Source organism: Phalacrocorax carbo, chromosome 7, assembly GCF_963921805.1.
Source record: "Phalacrocorax carbo chromosome 7, bPhaCar2.1, whole genome shotgun sequence".
NCBI classification, from domain to species: Eukaryota; Metazoa; Chordata; class Aves; order Suliformes; family Phalacrocoracidae; genus Phalacrocorax; species Phalacrocorax carbo.
In genome coordinates, this window is record NC_087519.1 from 7,597,858 (window position 1) to 7,623,966 (window position 26,109).

General features: G+C 44.5%; 1 protein-coding gene across 1 annotated transcript in view; it reads right to left on the reverse strand.

Moving 5' to 3' along the window:
- Nucleotides 1-964: 964 nt before the first annotated feature.
- SLCO3A1 (solute carrier organic anion transporter family member 3A1) overlaps nt 965-26,109 on the reverse strand; it is a 149,316-nt gene continuing 124,171 nt past the window's right edge. The window contains exons 5-10 of the mRNA XM_064456185.1: nt 25,052-25,216; nt 22,844-23,042; nt 21,991-22,129; nt 17,889-18,064; nt 14,669-14,733; nt 965-10,170 (exon numbers count right to left, since the gene is read on the reverse strand). Coding sequence (XP_064312255.1) covers nt 9,791-10,170; nt 14,669-14,733; nt 17,889-18,064; nt 21,991-22,129; nt 22,844-23,042; nt 25,052-25,216 — 1,124 coding nt within the window. The 3' untranslated portion in view covers nt 965-9,790. The remainder of the gene's footprint in view (nt 10,171-14,668; nt 14,734-17,888; nt 18,065-21,990; nt 22,130-22,843; nt 23,043-25,051; nt 25,217-26,109) is intronic.

Consider the following 26,109-nt stretch of genomic DNA (forward strand, 5'->3'; position numbering starts at 1 on the left):
CCAAAGCTGCTGTTGTTTGAAAGTGAATTCAAAGCAACAGTGGTTACATTCAAGTTGCATGCAGTAAGATGTAAGGGTTTTTTTCTAACTTTTAATCTTTGTTTTGCCCTCTGCCTTCCAGAAGAGGGAACTGGAACAGTGAAGGATAAAAAAATGAAACAAACAATGAATAACTGAATATTCAACTCGGTTTGAATGTAATTGCCTCATTTAGCATCATTTTGTAGAAGCTCAGCAGAAAATTATTTTCTTTTCATAAAACAGATTTGAAACATTTAAAAATAATGGGTCAAATAAGCTCTTACTTGTATTTTGACCAATGCAGCAGGTAGAACATGTGGAAATGGAGATCAACACATTCTCATGAATATGTCACTCTGCTGGTGTGACCCCACAGCACTGGGTGCTTTGACGGAGATGGAGGGAGAAGCCTCTGCAGCTCTTGGAGCAAAAACAGCTGCAGGGGGTCAGGGTGCATTGCAGGGCTCAGCCACTTCACTGAGCTGTTGCTATTTTGCTATTTTACTATTTTAGCTAAAAGCTCCTTTTTTTTTCTCAACAGCTGAACTGACACAAAGTGTGACAGACACAACCGTCATTGAGACATCCAGCATTTTACATAACTGCTCAACTCCTGCTCCCTCTGAGCTACTCCTCATCTTACTGTCTTCCAAGTGTTCAAGGTCCTCCACTCTGCAACCATCTGAGATGTTCTGGTTCTGCCTCTGCTTTTCTAAAAACATTAAACTTCGTCTTGCCCTTTGCAAAAAATCTGCCTTACCTTCTCTGTCACAACCCCTTCTTCACTGGGACCTCTCCCCTGAAGGCACTGCATATGCACGGGAACACATCCAGCCCTGCTGCCATTTCTAGCAAACTTTCAACCTCAACATCGAACCTCCAACCCGAACTCTCAGCTCTGCTTTTACTGAAACTGAAAACTTTTGGGGAGAGACAGAGTACCAGCCCAGCCAGCCAAGCCTGCAGAACCAAAGAGATCATCCAGTGAGACAGGAGAAGAATGAAAATAGTGTTTTTAATATAATTTACAGCAAACTTACATGTATTTCACATCACATATTTCTAAACTGCTCATCTGGAAAATATAAGCTGCAAAAATACAGAACACAGTACTCAAAATATATCGAGCATGTGGTTTCTCTTTCTTTTTTCTTTTTTTTTTTTTTTTTTAAATCAATTGTACAGTGAAACATTTCCTTTTCCAAACCAGGTTTTGGTTTATTTTGGAAGTGCTGCTAAACATCTGCAAACCAGCACGCTCCAAAGACCTTTCCAAGGACCACTTTCCCTTGGGCACTGTTGGAAAAGACTGACCTACAGCACGAGGCGGGGGCAGAAGCACCCGGGCTCATCCAGGTCCCACGCATGCTGCTACAGACCATCTGTGGAGACGTCCTACGCAGGAGGAACCTTCTTCACGTACAGCCAGCCACAAATGCTGCTCTGCCCAGGTGACTATGAAGAACAGCAATGATACGTGGGACAGACAGCACTGACTGGTCTGGTATGGAAGCAGGTAGATACTCCTCCAATGTTGTGGGCCCTGCACAGAGCTCTGTTGGGGATTCTCAAGCCATAGGTGTGGCAAACTGCATGGGGCGGTCTTGTTTCTCCAACAAGACAATTCATGTGGAAGCACCCTCCATACACCGATGGACGATTACATCCATACGCCAGCTGCAGACACCTGCCATAGGAAGTCCCGAGCTTCTGAAGCCTGGAAAAACTCTCACCAACAACCCAGTTCAGAGGTGCATCAGGATTTGGAGGGCACGTGGCAGCCCTGCCTCACTGAAATGTGTTAATTATGTTATTACACCTTGGAGAAACATGAGGATGGAGAAGGGAGTGGGTTAAGGAACAAAGTAAGTTCCTAATATTCTTATTAGCCAAAAAAAATATAATCCCTTCAATGTTTGCCAGAGCCACAGAGGGGCCAGCTGGTTGAGTTAAGAACAGGAGAACTTTTTTCCCAATCTGCTTTGAATTTTAAGCTCTGAAGTTTGCTCAGCTGTAGCTGCTGCTAAGGGATCTCAAGGGCGGAGAATAACCAGGTTACGTAGGCAAGGCATATGTTCCTGGTCAACCTCTGCATCAGGAAAACAAGCAATGAGAAATCAGCCAAACTGAAACTTTTCTTTTCCTTCATCATGAATGAAGGATGGCCGAGGACTGGCTGGGCAGCACTGTCGCTTCTTCTCACAAACTACTTCAAGTCAAGAGCTGCTCTCCTCCTGCATATTTAAGCTGCCCCCACTCCCTCCACTCTGGCTGGTTTTATATGGTGCTCATGTCTCATCTATACAGGGCAAATGGAAATTTAAAATAGTCTTACTGCAAACAGTTCCCATCTAATGCCATTTATACATTTCTAGCTCACACAACCCCAAATGTCCCCATGCCTGGAATGTGATATAAGTACATACAGCAGGGAAAAAAACATTTCTGCAGACTGCACTTGACTTGTATCAAAATCCTAACGAACACCACATTTATTGTACTTTATTTACACGGTAGTCATGTATAATATAATACAATACAGCGTTCCATTTGCAGTGGTAGGCACTATGGGTTTTAAAAGGTCACAGCTCTTCCCCTGCTCCCATCCCCACCCCTCTTCCCAATGGACGTGGTACCAAAGTGAACCAAGAGCTTCCTTTTGCTTGAACGCTGTGTGGTCCCAGCACTGCTGCACTTTTCCACTGAACCCTGCTCTGAGACTGCTCCTTCCTAAAAGCAGATGATGGGAGCCACGTTCATGTGCTAACACGGAGACTCCCGAACTTTGGTGGTCATAGACCATTGGCAACCCTTAAGATTTGTCAGGGATGGTTATGCATAGCCTCAGCACCATGCTTTGCACTGAAAACATTGTGAAGGCAATGTGGGGCTGTAGACAAGCTACAGACCCCTGAGCACAGCTTACAGGCCACCTGCGCTCAACAGAGCACAGTTTTGGTCCCACTGTGCGTAAGACTTTAGGAAAACGGCTGTGAGTTTTCTCGAGGGCTCATCATCCTCCCATCGGGCAGAAAGCGTCGCGGGTGAAGAACAGGGGTCATTTCTTCCTTTCAAGTTCACACCGTTAGAGTTGTGAGGCACCGGAAACTTAGCACTGAGATGTAGCTTATATCAAGGGATAAATGCACTGGTATTTGTGCGATGCCATACTGCAAAAGAAAAACGTTCTGAAGGGCTAAGGTATACGTGGCAGGGAAAGATGCCCTTTGCTGTCCTACCAACTGGCAATTCAATTGGGAAGAACTAAGATATGTTAGGCCATGTGCGATTCTCCGATTCCCGAGAGATTTTTGCTTCCGATTTAAGAACTGTGCAAACATCGCGAAGAAAATTTGCACCACCTGCTTCACCTTAATACCAATTTGTTTTTGCCTGGGTTCATACCCTTCTCGTGTTTGCTCTCGGTAATTACTCAAATGAATGCATTAACTGGTAGGAACACTGGGAGAGGCAGAGAATCTCAAGCATCTGTGAGAGAATATTCCTGGAAAGTGGATTGTGAGCACTTTGGCTGTCCTGGAGCAGTGTATGTCCAGCGGCGCTCTGCCCACTGGCATTGAGCAAGGATCCTCTTACTCAATTCGCAGTCACATACTTTTGAACTAATTCTTTCTAGTCGTGAGAAAATTCCAGACTAGGGAACACAGGGAGCAGAAATATCCCTCATGATTTCTATGGCCAGTCAGAACAAACCAACACGTATGAATTATAAGAAAGCTTTTCCAAACCCCTCCAGACCACAGATCATATGCAGAAATGACCTTGCAAATACACTGGAGGCATTTTGTTGGTTCTCTGAGCAATTTGCAAGGAAGAAATAAAAGGGAAAATTAATTTATAAAGTTGCTATAAATTATTTGCTGAGCTGGGCTTGACAAGTTTCTTATTACTTTCTGCCATTTGCAGACACCAACTGCGTGTAGAACAAGCCCAGCACCACAAACTGTCAGGGTATTGCTAATCCTTTCCTTCCTAGGGTGTGACACTCTGCTCTGCCGCACTTAATCTGAAGAAAGTGACGGAAACATCACAAACTCATAGTATCCCAAAGACCTCATCCCTGGAGTTACTCCATTCATCAAACCAATAGAGACCGATGCAAGGTTTTGATGAGCAAAACAGCATATACGCTACATACATCCCTACATTCCCTCTCTTGCAGCCATTTAAATGGATTCCTTTGTCCACGTGGGTTCTCCTGAATCCCCTGTGTCCTTTTGGGGCTACGGGATGCTCCTAGCCGAGCAGCTGTAGCAAGACTGAAGCTGAAAGAAAGGCGGTCCGTGTTCACATTCTGTCAAAGAAAACACTAGTATTGCTTCTGAGGACACAGAGCCTCCTTCTGCTCCGCTGGATTCAGGGAACAGACAATGGCCTAAGATTTTCCTTGGCATCACTAGTTAATAAAGAAGTATCTAATGTCTAAGAACTGCTGAAAGGCCATTTTTCAGCGAAGCAATTGTATTAAGACTCAGATTGGCTAGAAATGTCAATGGAATGATAGAAAACATCATTTGCAGCCTAGAAGTAATAACTTAGTGTATAAAAGCAGAACAAACCATAATATTTTGAGCATATGTAATACTAAGTGAGACCTGCTGGTATCCCAGGCAAATTTAAATACCAGTCAATAACTCTGAACACCTCGTATTGACTTGGTAGAGCTGAGCTGTGCTTTGCCATTGGGAAGAAGGAAGAACTGAGGCTGGAGAAAGGAAGCCGACGGTCAGTTTGGAAGAAATGCCCACAAACTGTGGGTTGCAGGGAGGTAGGGCAGGCAGGTCTATCCAGGAGCATGGAAGAGTGAAAAATCCTTTCAGGGACTCCAGAAGGCTCAGCCACAATGCCCTGGTTCCTCCTTTCCTCCTTAGATCAATCTTAACCATTAGATACCTGAAGCTGAGCCTGGCTCATGCCAAAGGCTCCCAGCGCATGATTGCCCATTTTAATAAACTGCTACCTACATTCACACCAATTTTCTCTTGGTTGCCTGTCTCCTGGAGCCGCTGCCAACAAAAAAGGCAAGTCACAGCAGCAGTATGGGCTGTTGGGAGAGGCAAACTCAGATTTAGGTAAGAAAAACAAAAAACTCCTAATGCAAACGGGAACAGGTCAGCATTATTGCTTGTAGTCAGGGGTGCTCTGCCCTACACACAGACAGCCTGTGAACTCTGCAGGCATTAATCAGATCTAGAGAGAGAACAACAACAAACCTGCTTCTGACTGCAAAGATAGTTCATGTGAAGTTAGGGGGAGAGATGAGCATGGCTGTGTCTAAAGACAGAGTGGGAGTAAGTCTTGAAACCCTTGTGAATAAAGGAACAAAGCTGTTATCACACCAGTCCAGAGAAGCATTTGCATATCTTTAATAATGGCAATTCCCTTTGTCACCCGCCAAGAATAAAAAAAACATCACACCAAGATTGCCCAAGTCTGAAGGAAACACTGAGCCCAACACACCCAGCTGTGAGAAACTCTCGCATGGCAGCAACAGCCGTGGCTGACCTGGGGGCTAAAGCTTCACAGTGCTGGTAGCCTTCAGGTTGTCTTGGGTTTGCTGGGGAGTGAAACTGCTGGTTATGAGATGGAGTTGTCTTTCTGTCTCCCAGGACCTCGTTTAGTGAGAAAAAATATGTGTCTGACTGAGACACAAAGGTAAACCTGAAGTACATTGCCTCCAACAGCAATGTGATGAACGTAAAACTCTGATGAGGATAAGATGGACTCCAAATCTCATTCATTCCCTTAATTTATTTTTTTTTTAAGAAAAAAAAGCCAATGCATCTCAGCCATTTGGAAATACTCCAATGACTTTCCAAATGTCTGCAGACGAACAGTTCCGTTCTGAAGCGTTTTGAAGCATTGCTAACTCAGCTAATTGAAGCTAATTCCTCTCTGCATCTTTCCCTTTTCACCTTCCCAGCAAGGTGAGACCCAACTGAGATCAATAATAGCAGCACTAAGTAGTTCAGTGCATCTTGCAGGGTCCTTTTCGGTCCCATTCGGTCCCATTATACATCCAAGATGTGCTGGGCAAAGTCAGAAAAATGGATGATTTCAACATGTATAAAAATAAGGTTCTGAAAGTGCATCCTTTGTTAACAAGGATGCACAGAAACTGATGGGACTGATGCTAGTGTCACCTGCACCAAATTTAGATTGGGGTCCCCTTTCGATTCCCCCGGGGCTACGCCAAGGTGGTATCTGTGCAGGGGGAAGGAAACCCCAACCTGAAGCCATGCAAGGCAACTGGACAATCCCACAGAGACTGCTAAATATCAAGTAGTTTATCTCTCCTCAGCAGACAGCCATGCAGGGAACACAGTGCTTGAAAACATCAAAATAACATTTCTGCTGAGACTGAGGTCTCAACCAACAAAAATCTGAATTTCAATGCTCCTGAATATGGAGAAAAACTTGCTGGTGTTGGCTCTGGACTGCACAGCTCAGACCATGCCCCTGTTTCTGTTCCCAGGAGCAGACATTTTTCTAACTCCGTCCTTGTTCTTAAGTTTCCTGCACGGTTAAGGCAGTTGCGGGATGGAAGCGAAGTGCTGACAGGCAAAGGCCCGTACGGCAATTTGGGAAGCGGGAGGATGTCTGAGACTCTTCATTTGTTATTCTATAATAAAAATTGGGTTGCAGGCAAAACTGGCTTGTGGTTTTGAAATCAGAAAAAACAAAGAGCCTGCTGGGATGGATGAAGGTTTTGGTCTGTGTGTTTTCTTTAAACTAAAGCTCCACTCTTGAATCTGTACCAAAGCACTGACAGTAAAGTGCTTCATGATGCAGGCATCTGATACATCCTTAAAAAAAAACCAAGAGTGGGATGGGGAGAGAGCTTTTCAAAAGCCACATTATCAAAAGAAATAAAACAACAATCATGCAGGAATTTTAAGTTGCAGTTTAAAAATCATGTAAGTAACCCCATTCAGCTGTGTCTCCCATACCTACCAAGAGATTAAATGAAAAAAAAAAATAAAAAATAAAAATGAAAACGTTAAGTGCCCTGGAATCCTGTTTCTATAACTTCGGTCAACGGGGACTTTTGACTGTACAGACAAAACACAGCTCTTGAACACTGGGAGTTTGTTTTGCATCATGTCGGCATGCTATTCTCCTTCACCTTGGACTTTCAGAGGGGAAAAAAATGAAATTGTGAAAGGGGTTATAGAATTTCAAGCAATCAGGCTTTTAGAAAGGTTCTATTCTGTGACATTTGTGTTCGAGTCTGAATGTGTGTGTATAGTATAAAATTATGAGCTAACATTTGAAAAGACAGCAGTCTAAGTAATAAATTTTCAGAATGAAGAGAACTGTACAGAATGATTTCAAAGGCTTATACTTGACAATTATACATATTTTATGAGACAGTTATGCACCCTGTGCCTTTTTTAAATTCATTGTTTTATGGATGCAGTATCTCTGTTTTAGCAGACAGGATATACTAAAACAATCTAATGGTCTAAAAAGCATCATTTACCACCCAACATAACAATGGCACTGCATAGCTTAACAACTCTATGATTCTAACTTTTTTTTTCCTTAAACCCCTTCATTAATCAAGTGATTCTTAACATGGCTCAAAACCAAGAATCAAATATCTGCAGTTACAATATTTGTTGAGTATTTGGCACAGTGGAGTTTATTTGATACACCCTTTTTTTCTTTTTGCCCTTATTGTTGCTGAACATATAATGCTGTGCATAAATTACAAACACACATGTAAAGTCAGTCAGGTGGAAGCAGTTTGATACCCCACACCCATGTTTCAATGCCCAGATAAGAGCAAAGTCTGCTAAAAAGGTGTTGAACATGAGTGGCCAGTTATCAACCCTCTGTAGTTGTGCCAACTCTGGGGTGTCCACTGCCGGCAATGGACAAGGACTTGGGGAAGATCAGCCCCTCCGCCAGCCGCATGGAAGTGACGTCCAGCATTGAGTTCAACATGCCAGGTTACTTCTCTAAACATCTGCAAGTTCACAACAGCTTAAAAATACAAACGAAAAAAGGAGCTTTGTCATTATGATGCTAACCCTTAAAACCCTTCTGACATTTAGTCCATTGGAAATGGGTCTGGCTCCTGGGGAAAACTCATCAAACACAACCAATTTGTATTGCTTCCCAGCAGGAATGTTTTGGAAAAGAAAAATAGGCATGCAAAATAAGCCTGACCCAATGCTTCTTGAAATCAGATGAAAGCTTCCCCATGGTCTTTGCGGGCTTAGCTAAGACTGCATTGCAAAAGCAAAGCCAAATCTGCTCCTGCATGGGTGCCTCTTGAGGATCTGAACGAAAATTTCAGAGGCACTCAATGCTGGCCAGCCTCTGCTCCCATAACCCAGCCTTCCACAGGAACACTATTTGCACATCTAAGGGCAAAACGTGGCCTCCAGGAAGGGAGATTATTCTACCTTCCTCACATGGCTTCCACTGAAGTCAGTGGAATTTCTCAGGTGAAAGAAAAAGTCAGTTGTGAGGGTTGCAGGATTAAGGTCAGTATTCCTTTCATCTTCTACACGCACACACACGCACGCTTACTTTAAAGAAAACATCCACCACACAATTTCTAGATTGCAAATTATATATATATATATCTTTAAAAACTGGAGAGAACATAAACAGCCTCTCCATATATATATTCACTGAGTCACATAGAATATGAAAAATCTATATTATGTAAATCATCATATTATCTATAATTCTCCAACTGACAATTGTTTTTATAGAGACACAGTGCATTCGTTCTCTTTTTTAAAAACATATTATGTGTCTTCATTGGCTTGGTAGCATATTAGAATGAAGGCGTATGGATAAAAAACGCAGAGGATTAAACAAACCCCTTGAGTCACATTACGTTTGGGCGAGTTAAACAGGATCCTTCCCCAAACTAGCATAAATAAATCCTCCCTATGGAAAACTGTCAGCGATTTAAGGGTTAACATAGATGTGAAAATAATTTTTAAAAAAATCGTATTAGAGGGCTACACAGACAAGTATTTGGAATTCATCCCCCTTTAAAAATGACAGCACGTTTGGCAAGTGTGAGCAAATGTCTTGAACTTTACTGGGTTTGAGAGATCTGAGCACAGCTATTCACAGACAACCACAAAGCTGCGATCTGCGAATAAGCCTCGGCTGGAGGGACTCTGATACCTCTGACAGCATTGCTCGCCACCTGGAAGGTTTCCAGCAGCTTTCAAGGTATTTATTGTGGACTCGTGGTTGGTGACAGAGTGTGACTGGTGGAACAACTCCAGCACCACTACCTCTTGGCCACCACTGAGCGCCGTGGGTTGGAGCAGCACCCAGACTGGCTAATCCTTCAGCCCACACTGCGGGGCTCCACGTATGCCTGGCACCCCGTCTGCAACCGCAAATGCCTATTCCAGCACTGCCGTTATCACCTTGCTTTCTCTATGCCTCATGCCCAAGCCTGTCCATTTGCTGAGCTCTCCGACGAACCTCTGCAGATGCCCTTCTTGGAAGCTCGTACTGTCATCAAAGGGGCTGGTTCCCAGCCACAGCGGCTCCCTGCTTTCTCCATCACCCCGCAGGGTGTCACAAGTGATCCCATTAAAAGATGCTGTTCTCAAGAATCCTGGCTGGGTCTGACTTTGAGAAAAAGACAAAAGTTTCCTGTGTTGCCACTGTTATTTTGCAGTTGTGTTTCTTCATTCGTGCTCTCTTCTTATTTTTATTAAAAAGGACCCTTGTATTATTAATATAGTTCACCCCTCCACAGTCACTATAAAACAGACTCCATATTTTCACACCACTCATGATCTTCAAGGTTATAGATAAATTTTGTCCTGTGTGATTGATTTTGGGGCACTGAGTCCCGCCCCAGATTGTCTAGGGTGAGAGTAGAGGCAAAAAACTCACTAGTGCTGAGACCACCTTCGTGGTTTTTGATATATCTTTTATAGTTTTTCCTCAAGCACTGCCAGGTGGTTGTATATAAGATGAATGCAAAAGACTTCAGGGCTATAGCAATACTAACATACAGGTATCTATAGACCACGTTGTCGTACAGCGCGCAGGCTCCTTGTTCGCCACAGAACGTGCTCCAAAACAGACACGTGGAGTCAATTCCAGCCCCAAAGATCAGTGGAGGTGGGATAAAACCTGTCAAAATAAGAGAGACAAATCATGCTTTTATGATCCTTAAGATAAAGAGGGAAGACATGATTGCAGTGAATGGAAAGAGAGGTTACTTTATGCAGGTTAATGGCCCCAGCTGCAGCCTGCGATTCTGATTTTTTAAGTTCAAAGTCAACCTAAACAAAGTCTGTGGATGAGTTTTTAGCTTGTACTCAACAGCTATAGAAGAGATTCCTGCTGGTATCAACATGCAGGAAGGACTTTACTCAAGTTTAAGTGGCTTTTATTAAGCTTCTTGTTTGTCTACTGAGAGTGAGTGGAGGGGTAAATGAAAGAGGAGGACAGCCCTGCAGCTTGCTCTATGTTTAGATATTGGTAATTCTGCACTCTGGGGTGTTCACCTAAACGATGTCATAGGACTCCACTTCAGAGCCTGAAATCAGCTGGGGCACTGAGGTCTAGTTTTGGACATTTCCTTGACACAGAAGGTGGTTTTCTCCGGGTCTAAGAAAAATAAACAATGGCATCTAATAGATGCCAAAGATTAAATCTGAAGAGAAGGGAAAATTTCAGTGCACCATTAAATGAAATATCACAGCAGGATTCTCCCACAGCCACTACAGCTAACTACTGATGAGCGTTTCTCAATCATAGTTTGCAGCAGAGCTGCAATCTTAAAGCAAAGTAATCACTCCAATCTCATTTAACTAATAAAGGCAATGTTTTTCTTCTCTACTTTTCCCCATCCTACAGGGATATTGTAGAGGCCCCCCATTTTGCATTACCCTGACGGTGGTTAGGACATCCACGTTCCAGCCTTGCGCTCCCCAGCCAGCACACATGCACCAAGTGTCTTCTGCTCAGAAAATGTGGATGTTCTACACATGTAAACAATTTATCTCCTTTCTGCTATATTTATGGGGGGATGCTGGAAGGGGTAAACCCTGGAAAAAACCCTGATCCATAAAATCATTGCTATAGGTTAAGACAGCGAGCAAAGGAGAGCAATGTATCCACTAAATCCGAACAGCAGGTGGGCACAACACATCCCCAACAGTATCACTCCATTCGTAGATGCTGTGATGCCTGAGACTCTATAAATATATGTGTAGACAAACAGACACAAGGACTGCAGTTTCTAGACAGAAAAGTGTTTAATCTTGGATCCAGTTTCATCATTAGCCTGGATTTCCAGGCTTAAAAAAGATACCTTCCTTCAGCTTGTCATGAACAAAACTGACATTCATGACATATATCCTAAGACTACAAATAAATTGGTTGTCTTCACTGTTTCCTGTGATAACTGAGATCTCTCTATTTTACTTTGTTGATGACTAGAGCTCTGCAGATTTTGTTTGATCTTCCTTATATGTTAATAAATGCAGAAGTTAAGAAAGGCTATATGGGCTTCTGGTACTCATTTTATCCAGTCATTAATAGTACAAATGTAGTAAATAAAAACAGATGATACAAAAGCAAGACAATCTTTTTGTTAGAAACACTAGTTCCAGTCATCACATCTAAAAACCTGGTTATGTTCTGGAAAAAATGTCAGCGCCTGGTCCCTGTTTGTCATTTCAATGACTGGAAATTCCAGCCTGGGCTGGTTCTGCTGCCAAGTTAAAAGATGTGCTTTTTTTTTTTTTTTTTTTTAAAAAAAAACAACTGTGCACAACTTCAGAGTCAATGTGGAATTTAAAAATTCAGCTGGGCTCCTGCCAGAAACAAGTGAAGACATTGTGCTTCTGAGTGCAGTTTGTGTGCTCAGTGCTGCACTGGCGCTGGATGTCGCCTAAGGGGGTAACACCCAGATGTGGCAGTGACCGAGGAGGCCGGAGACCCACGCTTTCTGGACTAAGAAAATTGCATTTGGATCATAATTTTGAGGTGCGAGCCCCTACTTGTTATGATGCTGAGAGGAGATGATACAAAGCTTCGGAGATGCACAGGCTGAGCTTCAGAGAGAGCTACCATCAGAGAAGCTGCTGGCTTGAGCTGGCTTTCTACGTTTTCAAGATAATTTGGCCTGGAAATTTCTCCATGGAAGACTTGAGGAAGGAGCTGTTTCACTCAACTCCAAAGCTACACCTATGTGAATGCAGCCATGGATGTGGAAACCTTAAAGAAAAATACAATAAAAACTTCCTGCAACCAATGAGTGTTTCAGGTCATTTTACCAGAGGAGGGAACAAGAGACTCACAGGAACAACCCAGTGCCCAGACCCTCTGAATCAAGGGAGTTGAGGAGCTGCACTGCAGATTGGAAAGTCCTTCTGAGAGAGAAACACTGTGGTTTTGTCATGTTGAAAGAAGAGAGGCAAACCATATGGACTTGTAGGAAAAATAAAACGAAGTGCCCTGGAACTGCTCTTAAGAGGAGGCTTAGATAGCATGCATAGTGAACACCATCCAAAAAGGATGCATCCAGGATCTTACAAGTCCAAAACTCTTTGCAATTCCAGACATTTCCACTCCAAACTCTTGGCTCCAACAGCATTGCTTTATATGCTTCTCTGTGAAACTGCAGTAACGCTTTTATATGAAGACACTGTTATGCTGCCCTCTCATAGCAGAATTCCTATGGAACGAGATAATACATTCAGGAGGATACCGGGAGAATTCAGTTGTGTTTCATGTTATTACAATGAATATTAAAGCGATTCAATCATGTTCTACCTCTTACTGCAAAGTGTTGCAAAAATCTCTGCTATATATATTTCACTGCAGAAGCTGAAGGGCTGTATAAAAAAGCTGCTTCTGTCTTACTGAAATCTATTAGCTACGATTGCACCTCTGGGTCTCATACTTCCTATATTTAATACTCTCCTTTGGTTCAAGAAGCAGCTATTATCACTGTCTTCTTAAGTCAAAGCTTAAAGGTGAACTGAAAAGCTTTTAAAATAAATCAGTAAAGCTATTCTCAAACCTCAGGTTGTTAAGGGCAAAATTTGGATACCCTTGCTCATATAGAAAAGTACCTTTCTTCTCATTTTCTACGAGTTCAAGCTACATTGCTGATATGCTTCAGGATGTATTGTCTTATTTCATGGGAATTCCTTAGTGACAGAGCAACATATAAAGATTTGAGTTTAAATTCTTACTATAGCTTCTTATTAGAAGAAAAAAAAAGTTCTATTCAACTTAAAGCATACATGTCTTGAGTCTAGTTTTAGAGGAATTCAAGATACCGCTATCTCAGGAGGTTTCTCTTTTGAAAAGAAAAGAGAAAACAGAATATCTCCCCGCTTAAGTACTCTTTCCTTTGGAAACAACAGCCCACAGCCACCCTCCTCGCACACTTGCCTGCTGACACTCTGCATTCAGCCAACGAGAGCTGAAGACAGGCCAAAGCCCGATAGCAGCCCCAACAGCTAAAGAAAATGCTGTCTTTGCAAGGCTTGAACCAGAGCTGACCCAAGTCAGCCCAGAAGCTTCCCCTTCCGTTCTCTGAGCTCTGGATAAGATCACTTGATGAGCTTTCTGTATGACTGCAGCTACTTTACCAAAAACAATGAAAATCTAACTGGCTTTAGCGTAAACTGGTCCGACACCACCATTTCCCTTTCAGCTAAGGGGGGATAAGGTAATACAAAAACTAAGTAAATAAATGAGGTCATTTATTCAAAGCAATGTATGGTACTGTGGTATTTTTAGTCCCTTACTTCCTAGTGTCTTGCTGCAGCCTAGGAGATGGCATTTTACTCTCCAGCTCATTCCTTTGAGACTTGCAGGGGTCATGCAGGGAAGGTACTGCCTGTGCCCTGCTAAAAAACAGTAAAGTCCACCCCTACAACATGCAGAAATCCCTTGCAAGAGATGGACCCACACAATGATGGATAATAGAGGATTTTGCCCTGAATCATTGAGATTAACGAGCTGAAATATAGGAGCTTTAAAATAAGAGACACCTCTTCAGAAGGGGAAAAAACGCTCCACCCAGAAACAAGAAGCAGGCAAATAATAGCCCAGTGTGTTCCTTTTAATTCATACATGAGAAACACATACTGGTCCAGAGGAACAGCCATATGCATTTTAATGGCATATTAACCCAGAGGAGGATATAAGGACTGAGCCCATCTCATTTCACTGTTTCTCTTTCTGAGAGACCCAAAGGAAGGGACAGACACACCATGTAACACAGGTCCTGTCCCTCAAAGGAGGATGAAAATACATCCCCTCTACTTCAGCAATATGCAGTACAGCAGTAATTTTGCAAGCTGCTGACATGTTAATAACAGCTATAGAAGAGTAACTGGTTGCGTGGGACCATGGCAGAAACAATCATTTCTCATGCAACACTGCATTTTCTTCCATTAGCACAATTCAAATAGCAGGAAAAGTGCCTTCAGGAGCCTTGATGTGATATCCGTCATGGAGAGGGCTCGGGGCCTGTTGTGTCAGACCCCACTCATAACAACCACAGCACTGCATGGAGTAGAAATCAACTTTTGCATGTTAAAAATACAGTTTTCTGTGAGGAAGAAAAGGAAGGGAGAGAAGGACATGAAATTTTTGTACCCACCTAGCAAACGGAGAAGCAGGAAAAGCACCCCCAAAGCGTAAGACTTGAGTTCGGGGCTCACAGTTCTGTAGGGAGAAGGGAGGGAGAGAGTGAAATTGATTCTTGTTATTCTGCTTTGATTAACACACCCTGTGGCCATTCTGCGCTGTCAGCCAGGATGCCACCACCACCTCTTCAAAAAGTCATTAATGGGGTTTTTCTCCTCCCTTTGCCTGAACTGCCTACAGCCCCAAAAGTAATTGCATCAGTGATAGGTTCAGGAATTTAGCTAAGTCATTAATAACAACAGCTAATCTTGTCGTTCGTTGGGGAAAAATTAAATTCCCATCCCAGTAAATCATCATTTACAAGCTCCCCATCATGCTCTCAAGGCTCCAGATGCTGAGAATTGGAGGGAGAGAAAACTTTTTGTTCCGAAACTTCCAGACTACTGGGAACAAGAGAGGGAAGGGAGGATGACAGACCAAAAGGTTCAGTCAGCCCGTTAAATAAAGCCTCCCAGTGAGGCAGTGCTCAAGGAGACTAGTTTTCATGGGTGTGAGTTTAGCATATGATTTTTTTTTATGCTGGGAAGACAATGGTTGCACTGCTTTTTGCTACAAACACAACCCACTCTAGCACATTAGTGTTATCCTTCAAAGGTGCTTTAAAAAATAATTCATGGCTTTCTAATTCGCTTAGCTCAAGGATGCTACTGGCTAAAGTCATTCTCTTGGGGTAGGCTCAGCAAAGGCTTTGGAATTTCAGAAATCATTAATTTGGTCTTAAGTCTCATAATAGCATTTTATTTCCCGCAGTGTATAAAGGCTGGGAAAGCAGGACAGTGATCCCCATATGAATAGATTCATCACACAGGGGAACTTTAAAGGCCTCAGCTGCCTCTTCCATTAGCTTCTTCCAGAGGTCTGCCTGCAGCACTGCTAGTGGCATCCATGGTGGCACTGGTGGTCCTCTGTATAAATGTATCAGACAGGCACCAGACAGTACTGATGAAACAGCCAGAAACAGCAGTAGGTTTTAAGTTAAGAGAAGACCATTCTGATCATCTGCCCTCATCTCACACATTACAGAGGCCACGTAACACCATACCAAGACTCCTGCATGAAGCCTGTGACCGCTGGATGAATTTCAGCAGAGTTTTCAGGCAGACCCCCAGGCTCAATACAACGCCTTTATGCCAAAAGTGTCTACCCTTGGAAAAATGTTCCAGTGGTTAATGGCTTGGCTCAAATAGGATTCTACAGTTGGGTGGGAAATGAAGGAAACAGGAGTATTAAAGTTTATTTTATGGAAATAAAAAATAGATTATCATGTCAAATATTCACAGTGGGTTTTGAATCAGTGGTGGCATCCTTCCAGACACTTTTTTGTATTTGAGACCAAAGTCAATCCCCATAACTTGGGGCAGAGTAAAAGTTGCCACCTGGAGACATCTTTTCTCACTGACTACAGCAGTGAACAAACGACTTGCCTAGACAAGACATCTAATTCGTAGACACTGAAGTTAATTTTTAAATTAACCATAGGAGCTGCCAGTGCCACTTGTCACTGGCACGGACACCAGGGACACACTCATACATCAAAACTTCCCTTTAGCAATCCGAGACAGCAGTTGCAAGAGAGCGTGAGGTGGTATATGGTGAACAGCTCTTCCCCATACATTTTAGTAGCTATCAGTGATTCTGAGGGGAGCGTGGTTACTAATTTGGACATGTGAATTGTTTATTTCCTACAGCTGTGAGCTGAATATTTTTAATATTTCCTTTGCTTTTCTTATTCCCTTGTATTCATCTTCCTGGCTGGTGACTGGCTTATCTCATTTGAAGTTGACACTAAGACATCTCCATTCAGGATCCTACAGGTGCTGGCAGCTCCCTTGAACAAAGAACTCTTCAAACTTGAAATTACTTTTGCCACAATATTTATCATGAGAAATTTGATTTCCCTTTAGCTACTGTAGATGCAAAGAGAGAAACGAATGAGTAGGTGGAATATCTCATTTTGTATCCTGCAGGGAGACATGCCCTCACAGAGTTGTTCTGTCCAAGATCCACTCAAGAGTGTGTTTCTAATACAGACCTTATTGATTGAGTTTTATTGGAATTTTCCAGGCAGCAGAATGGATCTGCTATTTATGCCTCTGGTTATTATTCTCAGTAAGTGACAGCCGGGACAGATAAGTAATTCTGGATAAACGTGGGCTTAGGTATATACGTATATCATAAGGTGAAGTGTTCCATGTGTCTGGAAATAACACAAGGTCACTTATTTGAATAAGCTACTTTTGCCCACCTTTTCATATTGGCTCAACTCAGAGATGTCCTTCAGACTTTCAAGTTCCTTCTGTTCTTGGACTTGGTCCAGGGTGAGAGAAGTTAAACTCTAGCCGGGGGGGTATTGACCAAAGCTAGCTTTTGCTGCAGCCTTTCATTTTTCCATGTTTTCTAAGATGTCCAGGCCATCTCAAAAAGTATCTTATTAAGGCATTACATGCTGAGAACATGGGCCTGCAATTCTGCCCCTTTTCCGATGCAGTTGTAATGGCATTACTGCCTGGACTGCAAGGTGCACATCTGTATGTCCCTTTCCATGCTAACCCCAGCCTTGGTAAGAACAAGCCTGCCAGTTTCCTTTGCAGCATCCCTGCAGGTTATCTTCTCTGTTTGCAAGCCCAGTCCCCTCCTCACTCCCATTTTACCAAAGCTGTACTTGAGCAATTCCCGTATCCTCTCTAGCATGGCAGTACTGTAGGCACTGAACTCAGTGGGGCCAGGCCACGGACAAACCAGGTCCTACCAAGTGAAATAGTGGCTTAGAGAGAAAATGATTTAACTAACGCTTGAAACAATGGGGCTGAAATTCAGGCAGGACTGCTCGGACTTTCGCATCCCCAACTCCTGCCTGCATGTAAAGGCAGTAGGAGAAAGGCTGTGCCCGTAGCTCCTCATTTACTGAGGAGGTTCAGAATATAGGCAGCTCTTTCAAGGTATCTCTACCAGGGGGTGCTTAGTCAAAGGAGGATTTTCTGATGCACCGAACCTCTGCTTAAGCCAAAGTCACTGGTAGGGAGACATGCAGCCAAAAAGGCAGAGGACAGGAGCTGCGCAGGACCCTCGGCTCCCTGCAGCTGCCAGCGGCACCCAATGGTCCCCCCAGCCCTGCTCCCACCCCAAGAGCAGCCCCCAGCGAGCTCATCACATCCTCCCAGCAGCCATCCTACCTGATAAGTATGATGACTGATGGCGTCTGCGCCATGGCCCCGATCATGCTGCAAACGCACATCACACAGAGGAATGTCAAGAAGGCCTCTTCGCAGCCAGGACTGGGGCATTTGCCAGGAACGACGGTGGCATTTTCAGCAGGGACCGAGGTGAGGCACGAACAGCCACTGAGGTTCTGTGGAAGAGCACAGGGGTTCAGGGGAAGTGAGAGCTGTGGTCCTCACCGCCTGCCCTCTGTAACAAGGGCTTGCCAACAACAACTCTGAATCCTCTAATGGTCAATTAAGTAACTCCTAAGTGCTTATTTGAGGGGGGTTTGGAAAGGATTTCAGAAGCACATCAGTTCTGATGTATGCTACCAGCAAGGGAAAGCCGTCCCCTTTGGCTTGTTTCTTTTCTTCTCTTCCTTTCAAGTCTCTCCCATAAATGTCACTGTGACAAAATTATTACCAAGTTATACCCCTTTGGAGGAGAATAAAGAAACGATCTGTGTCCCTGTGACAAGGAAGATCCCCAAATTATGGTTCTAATTGCTTTCTTATTTACCTGCATCCTCTTGGCTGTTGCAATTAAACCGAAGTACACTAGAAGCAGGTAAATCCAGAGCCCTGTTGTTGGCTGCAGGTTTGGTGCCTGCTTCCAGCACCCAGAACCCCAGGAAGGAGCCACCCATGATGGGTGCCATGGCTCACCAAGAGCTGAACTATCACAGTTTGGCCACACAGACACTGCTGGACTCAAGTGTGCTACAGGGCTAATAAATGACATCTGGTTCAGAGGGATTTGTGTTGAGCTAAAAGCTGAAGTCAGGCAAGATAAACTTTATCAATATGTGATCAGAAGGAGGGTGAAATGACTGCATTTTTCTTTGATCTCTCCCGCAAGTGCAGGATGCGAAAAGAAGCTTTGCCTGCCAGTCACAGATTTAGGGATTTTTTTCTTATTTTCCAACTTGCCCTCCTGAATTTCCGAGTGGGGGATGTCAGTACAATTAAGGCACACAATACTACCAAGAAATCCCTTAACGAATACAGAACGAAATGATCATAAATGATTCATGGCTTGTCTTTATCAGCCCGCTGGGTTTGCAGGTCACATGTCTGTAAGTGGAGTAATGCCATAAAATAAAACATATTGAAACCCAGCTATATCTCCTCCCCTTACCCTCTACCACGTTCAAGCAGAAATTCTTTTGCTTTTCTGCTGGGGTCTCCTTAGGACCATACAAAAGCACACTTTCTGGTTCACTGCCTCCAAAGATAAGGATCCACGGGGATACTACTCCAGCCTTTCTGACACCAATCTCTTTCTTCTGCATAGGAGTCAAATGATTTTCTTCCAAATAAGTGCACAGAGGGCAAGAGAGAGTGCAGTGCAGAACTCCAGGAGAGCTGGAGTAGACATGCAGGTGCCTTTCTAGCTGGCAAGCAATAATTAACATAACAAATTCCTGTGCTGTGAGTTAGAAGCTGCCTCCTGAAGGCTTTGAAATGGTGACAATTAGCACCACTGCAGTGGTGTCTGCACAGAGGCAACAGGAGTTTGTAGTTCCCAGCTCTTACTGCAGCACATTATTACCAACCAGCCTTGACACAGCCCTGTAGATTAGAACTCATCTAAGTCCTGGAAAGTACATACCTGCACCGAAATATCCTGGGACAAAATTCTCGTCATGGCAAACACGCAGAACTGGCTGCTTCTTTCCCATGGGCTCTCATCAATGGAGACAAAATACCTGTTTCTGGCAATGGTGGGGCAGATTCTCCTCCTATTGGTGTGATTTTATACCTGGTGAACAAACCATGAGGCAGGGCTCCACCTCCATTGCCTGAAACTTTGGCCCTCAATCCACTTTCTCGACCATTTTGCACCAAGGTGCTAGTCCAAACTAGTGTGAGTAGTTTGTAGCAACTACATCTGCTTGCTTAGTGCTGCACCTCATCCTTGCCTGGGAGATCTTTGATCTTTTATTACTGACATGCTATACAACTCACAGACATCACGTAAGGAAACATCAGAGATGGAGTTTTACCTTTGCCCTGTGGAGAGGCACCTTTTTGCTACCCGTGCCAAATTGCTATAGATTCCCTTGTCTGCAACCCCATCGCATTCAAGCATACATTATCACAGCCTTCCACTGCCCACCAGCTTGCACACCCAGATTTTCTGTGCGCAGGTGAAGCTACACAGATGCAGAGTTTGCACCTTTAACAGCATCCTGAGTTTGGGGTAATTATCTACACAAATTACCCATGTTTTTAATTACTCATTTTTTTAAACCCTGGCTCTGACAGGGAAGGGACAGGCTGGTGCTTCAGTGCAAAGCTGTGAGATGCCAGCATGGTACTGCCAGGCTGAAATTCATGCATCTCCAGCCAAAAGGGGACAATGAGAGAAGCAATGGCATCAAAATGAACAAGACGCTTGGTCAAAGGCTTCGTACACAAGGGTGACTCCCAGGAATGGCTTCAAAGAGAAATTCCCGAGGTCCCAGATCTCTGCCTATCAGCACCGATACTTTTATGGCTTTTTGGATAGGTGCACCTCTGCAACCAGCTCAGTAAGGGAGAAGAAATGAGAAAGAAAAAACTGAGCTACTCATTGCTTTTAGAAATTGTTCACAGAGGAAAAGTGGAGAGAGGCAGTCAGAAACGTCCAATGCAGTAAAGTTAAATAAAGCATTCAGAGAATTTTACGTCCCAGTAAAAAGTAACCCTCGGCTCATCACAAGCATATAACATTCACAAGACCCTCTAGGCAGGTCGTTACCTGGATTATGCGTTTAAAACCCGGTTTGGCAATCTGGCTTTGCCTCAGGGCTATTGCATGGCCAAACTGGTCCGTAATTCTTGTTAATGCCCTTTCCAGAGGATGCTATTGTTTCACTAATTTGTGTTCAAAATGTTACTGCAAAAACCCCCACAAAACAAAGCAACGAAAAGAACTCCAGTGTGATGATGAAAAGGCAAAATGAGAAAGAGCAAGGGAGAGGGCGAGGGAGAGCGAGCTTTTTGCTCAGAGGTTTGCTTTTGCAGAGCATGAGGCCATGCAGCTGCAGACTGAAGGGCAGAGCTGAATTTTCAGTACTGTGCTCCTTCCAGAGGAGTCAGAGCTTTGTCCTGAACCACACAGCGAGGAGGTCGTTCCCACACTCCAGCCACGGACCACACCACCCGTGTTCTTGCTAAGGGCTCGGTGAACTGGTGAGACACTCTTCTGTGAGCCCTATATAAGCTGGCTTCTTGTTAAAGCCAGTGTTAATGCTTGCAGGAACCCCACCAGTTCCCACCCACAAGCAGACACTCATTTTAAGCGTAACCCATAAGATATTAGCATTTCAGCAGCAAAAAATAGAAAAGCAGGCTTTGAAGGTATTGTTAAAAATTCCTCACTTCTTTACACAGAGATGGTTTGATCTTTAAGAGTTTTCTAGCAGAAATAAACTCTTAGATATGGAGAACTGAAAAATGCAGAATATCTTTGGATGGAGTCTCTGCTCCCTTGAAAACTGCTCTTACTGCTGCCACAGAGCAAAGCAAGGAAAGAGAGAGAAGCAAGAGGAGTGCAAGGAAAGCGTAAACAAGGGTGAATAAAACCAGGATCTGGTCATATGTGTCTACGAACCAGATTCAGGAAAAGAGCAAGAGGAAAAAGAATAAAAGGAGTGGGCAGGGTGAACACAGACAGGTGGAGAAGCAGGGAGATGGGGAGCTGCAGGAGAAAAAGAGAAGCAGGTCCCAGAGCCCAGGCTAGTGAGCTCTTGCGGACGATCTGGGTTCTGCTAGTGGACAACCATGCAGATCTCCTCTTGTGTTCCTCTGCTTCTGTGCTGAGGAGAAAGACCAGAGGAGTATGATGATGGGAAACCCCTTCCCGCTCTGTGGGTGACCCTGGCAGACTGCCGCCAGACTCAGTGGGCATTTATGTAACACAGTAGAAAACAACGGCGGCTCAGGCCCACTGGAGGTCTGAGGTTAGCTTTTGGGGTGTAACCACTGCTGGCTGTCAATGAGCTACTCTACCACATACACACTAACCTCATGCACTCATGCTCAGAGAACTGTTCCTACAGGCGGGAGGTCCCAAGGAGAGCCCACTCACCGTGCTGCTGCAGCCAGCAAAGCAGGCAGATAAGTATGTGACCCCATCTGCCCCACAGACTGGAGTGAAGGAATCAGTTTGGCATTCACAGTTGTTATTGCAGGGGGAGTATGGGTCCAGAGATGAGGTTGGAGTTGAGCTGTAAGAGAAACAAAAAGAGAAATGAGTGTAATGACATCAGCCAGCTTTTCCAATCGGTGCCACCCAAAGATGGCTTTGAAGGGGGGTAATTAAGGCAAACAAATTACAAAAGGCAGTGAGAAGGCTAGCGGTGTCCCAGCTTTAAGAAATACAGGCTACAGCCTCTCCCTGGGGACAGAAATGCCATGGCCTCTAACCCTCTGCAACAGGGAATCTAATGCAAAACTTGGGCTGCCTTGTTACCCCAACAAGAAGCCCCAAGGAAACCCAAAGAGATGCTGCAGAGATTGCACTGTATTTTTTCTAGAAGAGTAATTGTGACGAGCTGAGCGCCTGAAATTGTCACCTTTTAAAGAGTCACCACTGCATATGGAGGAGCACCAGAAAAGAAAATACCGAACAACTCTCTCCAAATCCTTTGAATGCTACAGGGCACCATGTGCCTCATTTCACCCATCAAAATGGGCCTGGAGCCACGCATACTCTCTCCTCACTATATCTCAATTTCCAGGCACCTAAAACTCTCACAGCAATGAGTGGCATGAAAGCTTCCCAAAGTAAGAGCCCTATATGACGTTGCCTTCTATATGCTTGCTCTGTATGGTTGTCTAAGGGCCAGCACTGCTTGAAGGCTGCCCATTGAGGACTACTAATAACATGGCATTTATGGTGGTAAGGCTGCATGAGACTGTGAAACTCTTGGGGGACTCACTTGTTTCCATAGGGAACAGTAACCCCTGCCACAGGTCCTGTGTCGCATCCCAGGAACAGGAAAGACACGTAGCAAGCTGTGGACACCAGGTTCACCAGCATGGCCATCCTGATGGCTCCCAGAGCAGACAGGCTGAGCTTCTTCACCAAGAGGCCACCCAGGAATATGCCCAGACACGCGCATGGGATTGCTGTCATCCCTGCAAGAGATGAAATCAGTTAGCATGAAATGTGAGCGAGGCTTAGTGAACCACACTGCTACAGCTTTTTACTTTCCAGCAGAGAGATGTGTGCACTAGCATGGGAGAACCTTGTAATGACCAACTGCTGAAGCAGCACCAAGCTGGGGTTCCCCAAAAAGAGAGGAACAGATGCAAACAGGTATGGCTGCCTCACACAGATGAACTGGCATCTTCTTCCTGTTCTTACCCACATTGGAGGGAGATGCCAAAATTACTGAGATTGGCCCACCTTAACCTAATCAGCAGCATCTCTAATGGTTCCTGCATTACAGGAATCAGTTGCTGCAACTGTGACAACTACAACCACTGGCAGACAAATAAAGTGAAGAATTTTCTGAGGTTTCTTGAGGCTTTGGATGAGCCCTGCTTGGTATACTTCACAGCAGTCTGATCTTCAGAGATTAGGCAGTAGTCGGATTTGAAAATATGAAGCCTCCCTTAAAGAATCTTCTTAAACTGTGAGATGCAAAATCACTGACAGAAGTGACTCACTTTCCAGGCACAGAAAGGCATTATCACACTAAGCTTGTCTGGGTTCACTTTTATCCCTTTGCTGCCAGTTATACTCCAGACCTTACCTACCCGGGCTAAGCTTAGGTGTGCATCCAAATCCTGGCGTTTCTGGATTGCCACAAACACCACCTGTGAAATCCGGCAGCAACTTTGTTTAAACTAAACAAGTTGTTGTGAGGACTGTGGAATTATCAGTCTCCTTTCCCACTACTAGGTCAGGGGCAGGACATGCTCTTGCTCACGGGTGATTACCTCTTTGCTGGCCACCCAGCCGTACACACATGCCGACTGGCCAGGCACCCCCCATCAAACAGTAAAGTGGTTTTCCTTCTCCCACTGGGTCAACAGTGAAGTTGCTTTCCTTTGCCAAGCCTTTATTTTTCAGGAAAGATGGAAAACCCTAACATCTGAGACCTCTGCCCTCCTGCCAAATTCACCAGTGAGTTCCTGTGTTGCTGGGGGAGGCAAGATTGACTGCAGGAGATTGTTTCTTTCCAAAAAACAGGCCAAAAACTGAAGATATCAATGGATTCAATGGGAAAATAAATGACTGTCAGGAGAGCAGCTTGCGAGCTCCTTATTTTGATATTAAGATCCATCCATTTCATGATGTCCCAGTTTTTGACAAATCACTGCCAGCTGCCCGTCTGGCGAGATGTGGTTGCAGATCATCCAAGATCACCTCACAGATATCTTAATTGGGTGCTGCTGAGAGAATGGCTGTCATAAACAAATCGCTGGGCCTGCTTAAGAGTGAGCAGCAGCAGAAAATAAATGAAAATCCTGCCTGTGCATTAGTGTCCTGACAGGGAACGAACGAATGTTGAGAAATATATATGGGAAATCATGGCAGCAGAGCATGGTCAGACAGAAGGGTCATTTGAAAGACAACCAAGCTGCACTAGCTCGGCTGTTTGAACTGCTGATTGCAATCCTATCATTTCCAGTCCCAGGGGAAAGGAGGAACTAGCAGGAGAAGCTGGGCTTCCTAACCCACATGGAGATGGGCTGGAGAACTCTGGGAGAGCTGAACCATGAGACAAGCAGTTCAACTGGCAGCCCTGTCACTCAGTGAGCAACTGCAGTCTTGGGCAAACAAATGCCCCAGTTTGGTTGGGATTTCTCCTGTACTTCAGGGCCATCACAGACTTCCATATCCTGCCCGTATCATACCACTTCTTACCCAATAGGCTTGGCTATAGAGGAAGTGATTGCAGCGGGCTGCAACGGAGAGCGCAGTCAAGGAGGAAGGATGTCGGAGGTCTGCTCTGGGCTCTGCAGCCAAGGCACAGCTCAGCCCAGCCCTCCCACTCATGGACACGTTTCTAGATGTTGGGCAGCATGCGACTTTCTGAGCAGCCTAACCAGTGAGCCTGGTTGTGGTCACCAGCCATGCCGAACACTTTTAAATGCCTTGGGGTGCTGGAGATTTGGTGGCCCCTGTGGTTACTTACCCAGGAGCTGGTTGGCAGATGAGGTGGTGAGGTTGAACTGCTGCTCCAGGTACTTTCCCAGGAAGGCGGCGAAGCCAGCCACGACTGCGATCTCCATGCAGGCTGCCAGGATGATACAGGTGAAGACGGGATTGGAGAGCAAGTGCTTAGTTACTTTGGGGATCACTAAAAAAGAGGAAAAAGGGAGAGGTGTTTTGTGTGTAGGCTCTACTTGAGGTGCTGGAGGTGTCTTGCTGCTCTCCTGCAGGATAAACTCACTTCCAGTCAGGAATAATTTTCCATTCTGCACAGACAAGCTGGTTGAAATGTGGCAACACCAGAACAAAGTAAAACACAGAAGAGTGGCATCTAAAGATTTAGATACCAGGAAGGTACAAAAAGAAGTCACCTGTCATAATGTTTACATTTTACAGGAGATTTTGAAATTCTGAAGGATCAGTATTTTCCAATATTGCTTTTCTTTCCCCATATGGAGGTCAGTCAAAGCCTAATATTCTCTTTCCCCTTCTCCTTTCCCTACCTGCTCCTCACGAACAAAGCTGAGCCAGCCGATGGGTGTCATGAGCACTGCAATCAGCACCACACAAATTCTTGCAAGCTTTCAGGCACAAGCTAACTCAGCTCACACGAGGCCTTTCCTTCTCCTGCCATCCAGATTTGCTTCATTTTCTTGCTCCCACATAACACTGGCTTGCTTGCTGAGGGACACCTTCTTGCAGCACATTTGGGTGCGAGCTGAAATTCTCCTGCTTAGCCTGGGGTCACAGCCATCATGGGCATAAGGGACCTCATGCCTGGGACATGCATGTTAGCCCATATGTTCCCATAAACCAGAGCTTCACCAGCCAAGCAACGCTTTCCACGCAGACCCTACCAGCCTTGGTGGCTGCAATGGTGGAAGAGAATATGTTGAGCTATTCACTAAGATGCACACACTTGCTTTAGTTTCATGATCCCTTGGCTCCTCCCTCCCGAATCATTAGCATCCAGAGTCCTCTTCTCCAAGCCCGTCTCTATTTCGGATAAGCAAACACGAGTTACCTTACAAAGGGAAATCT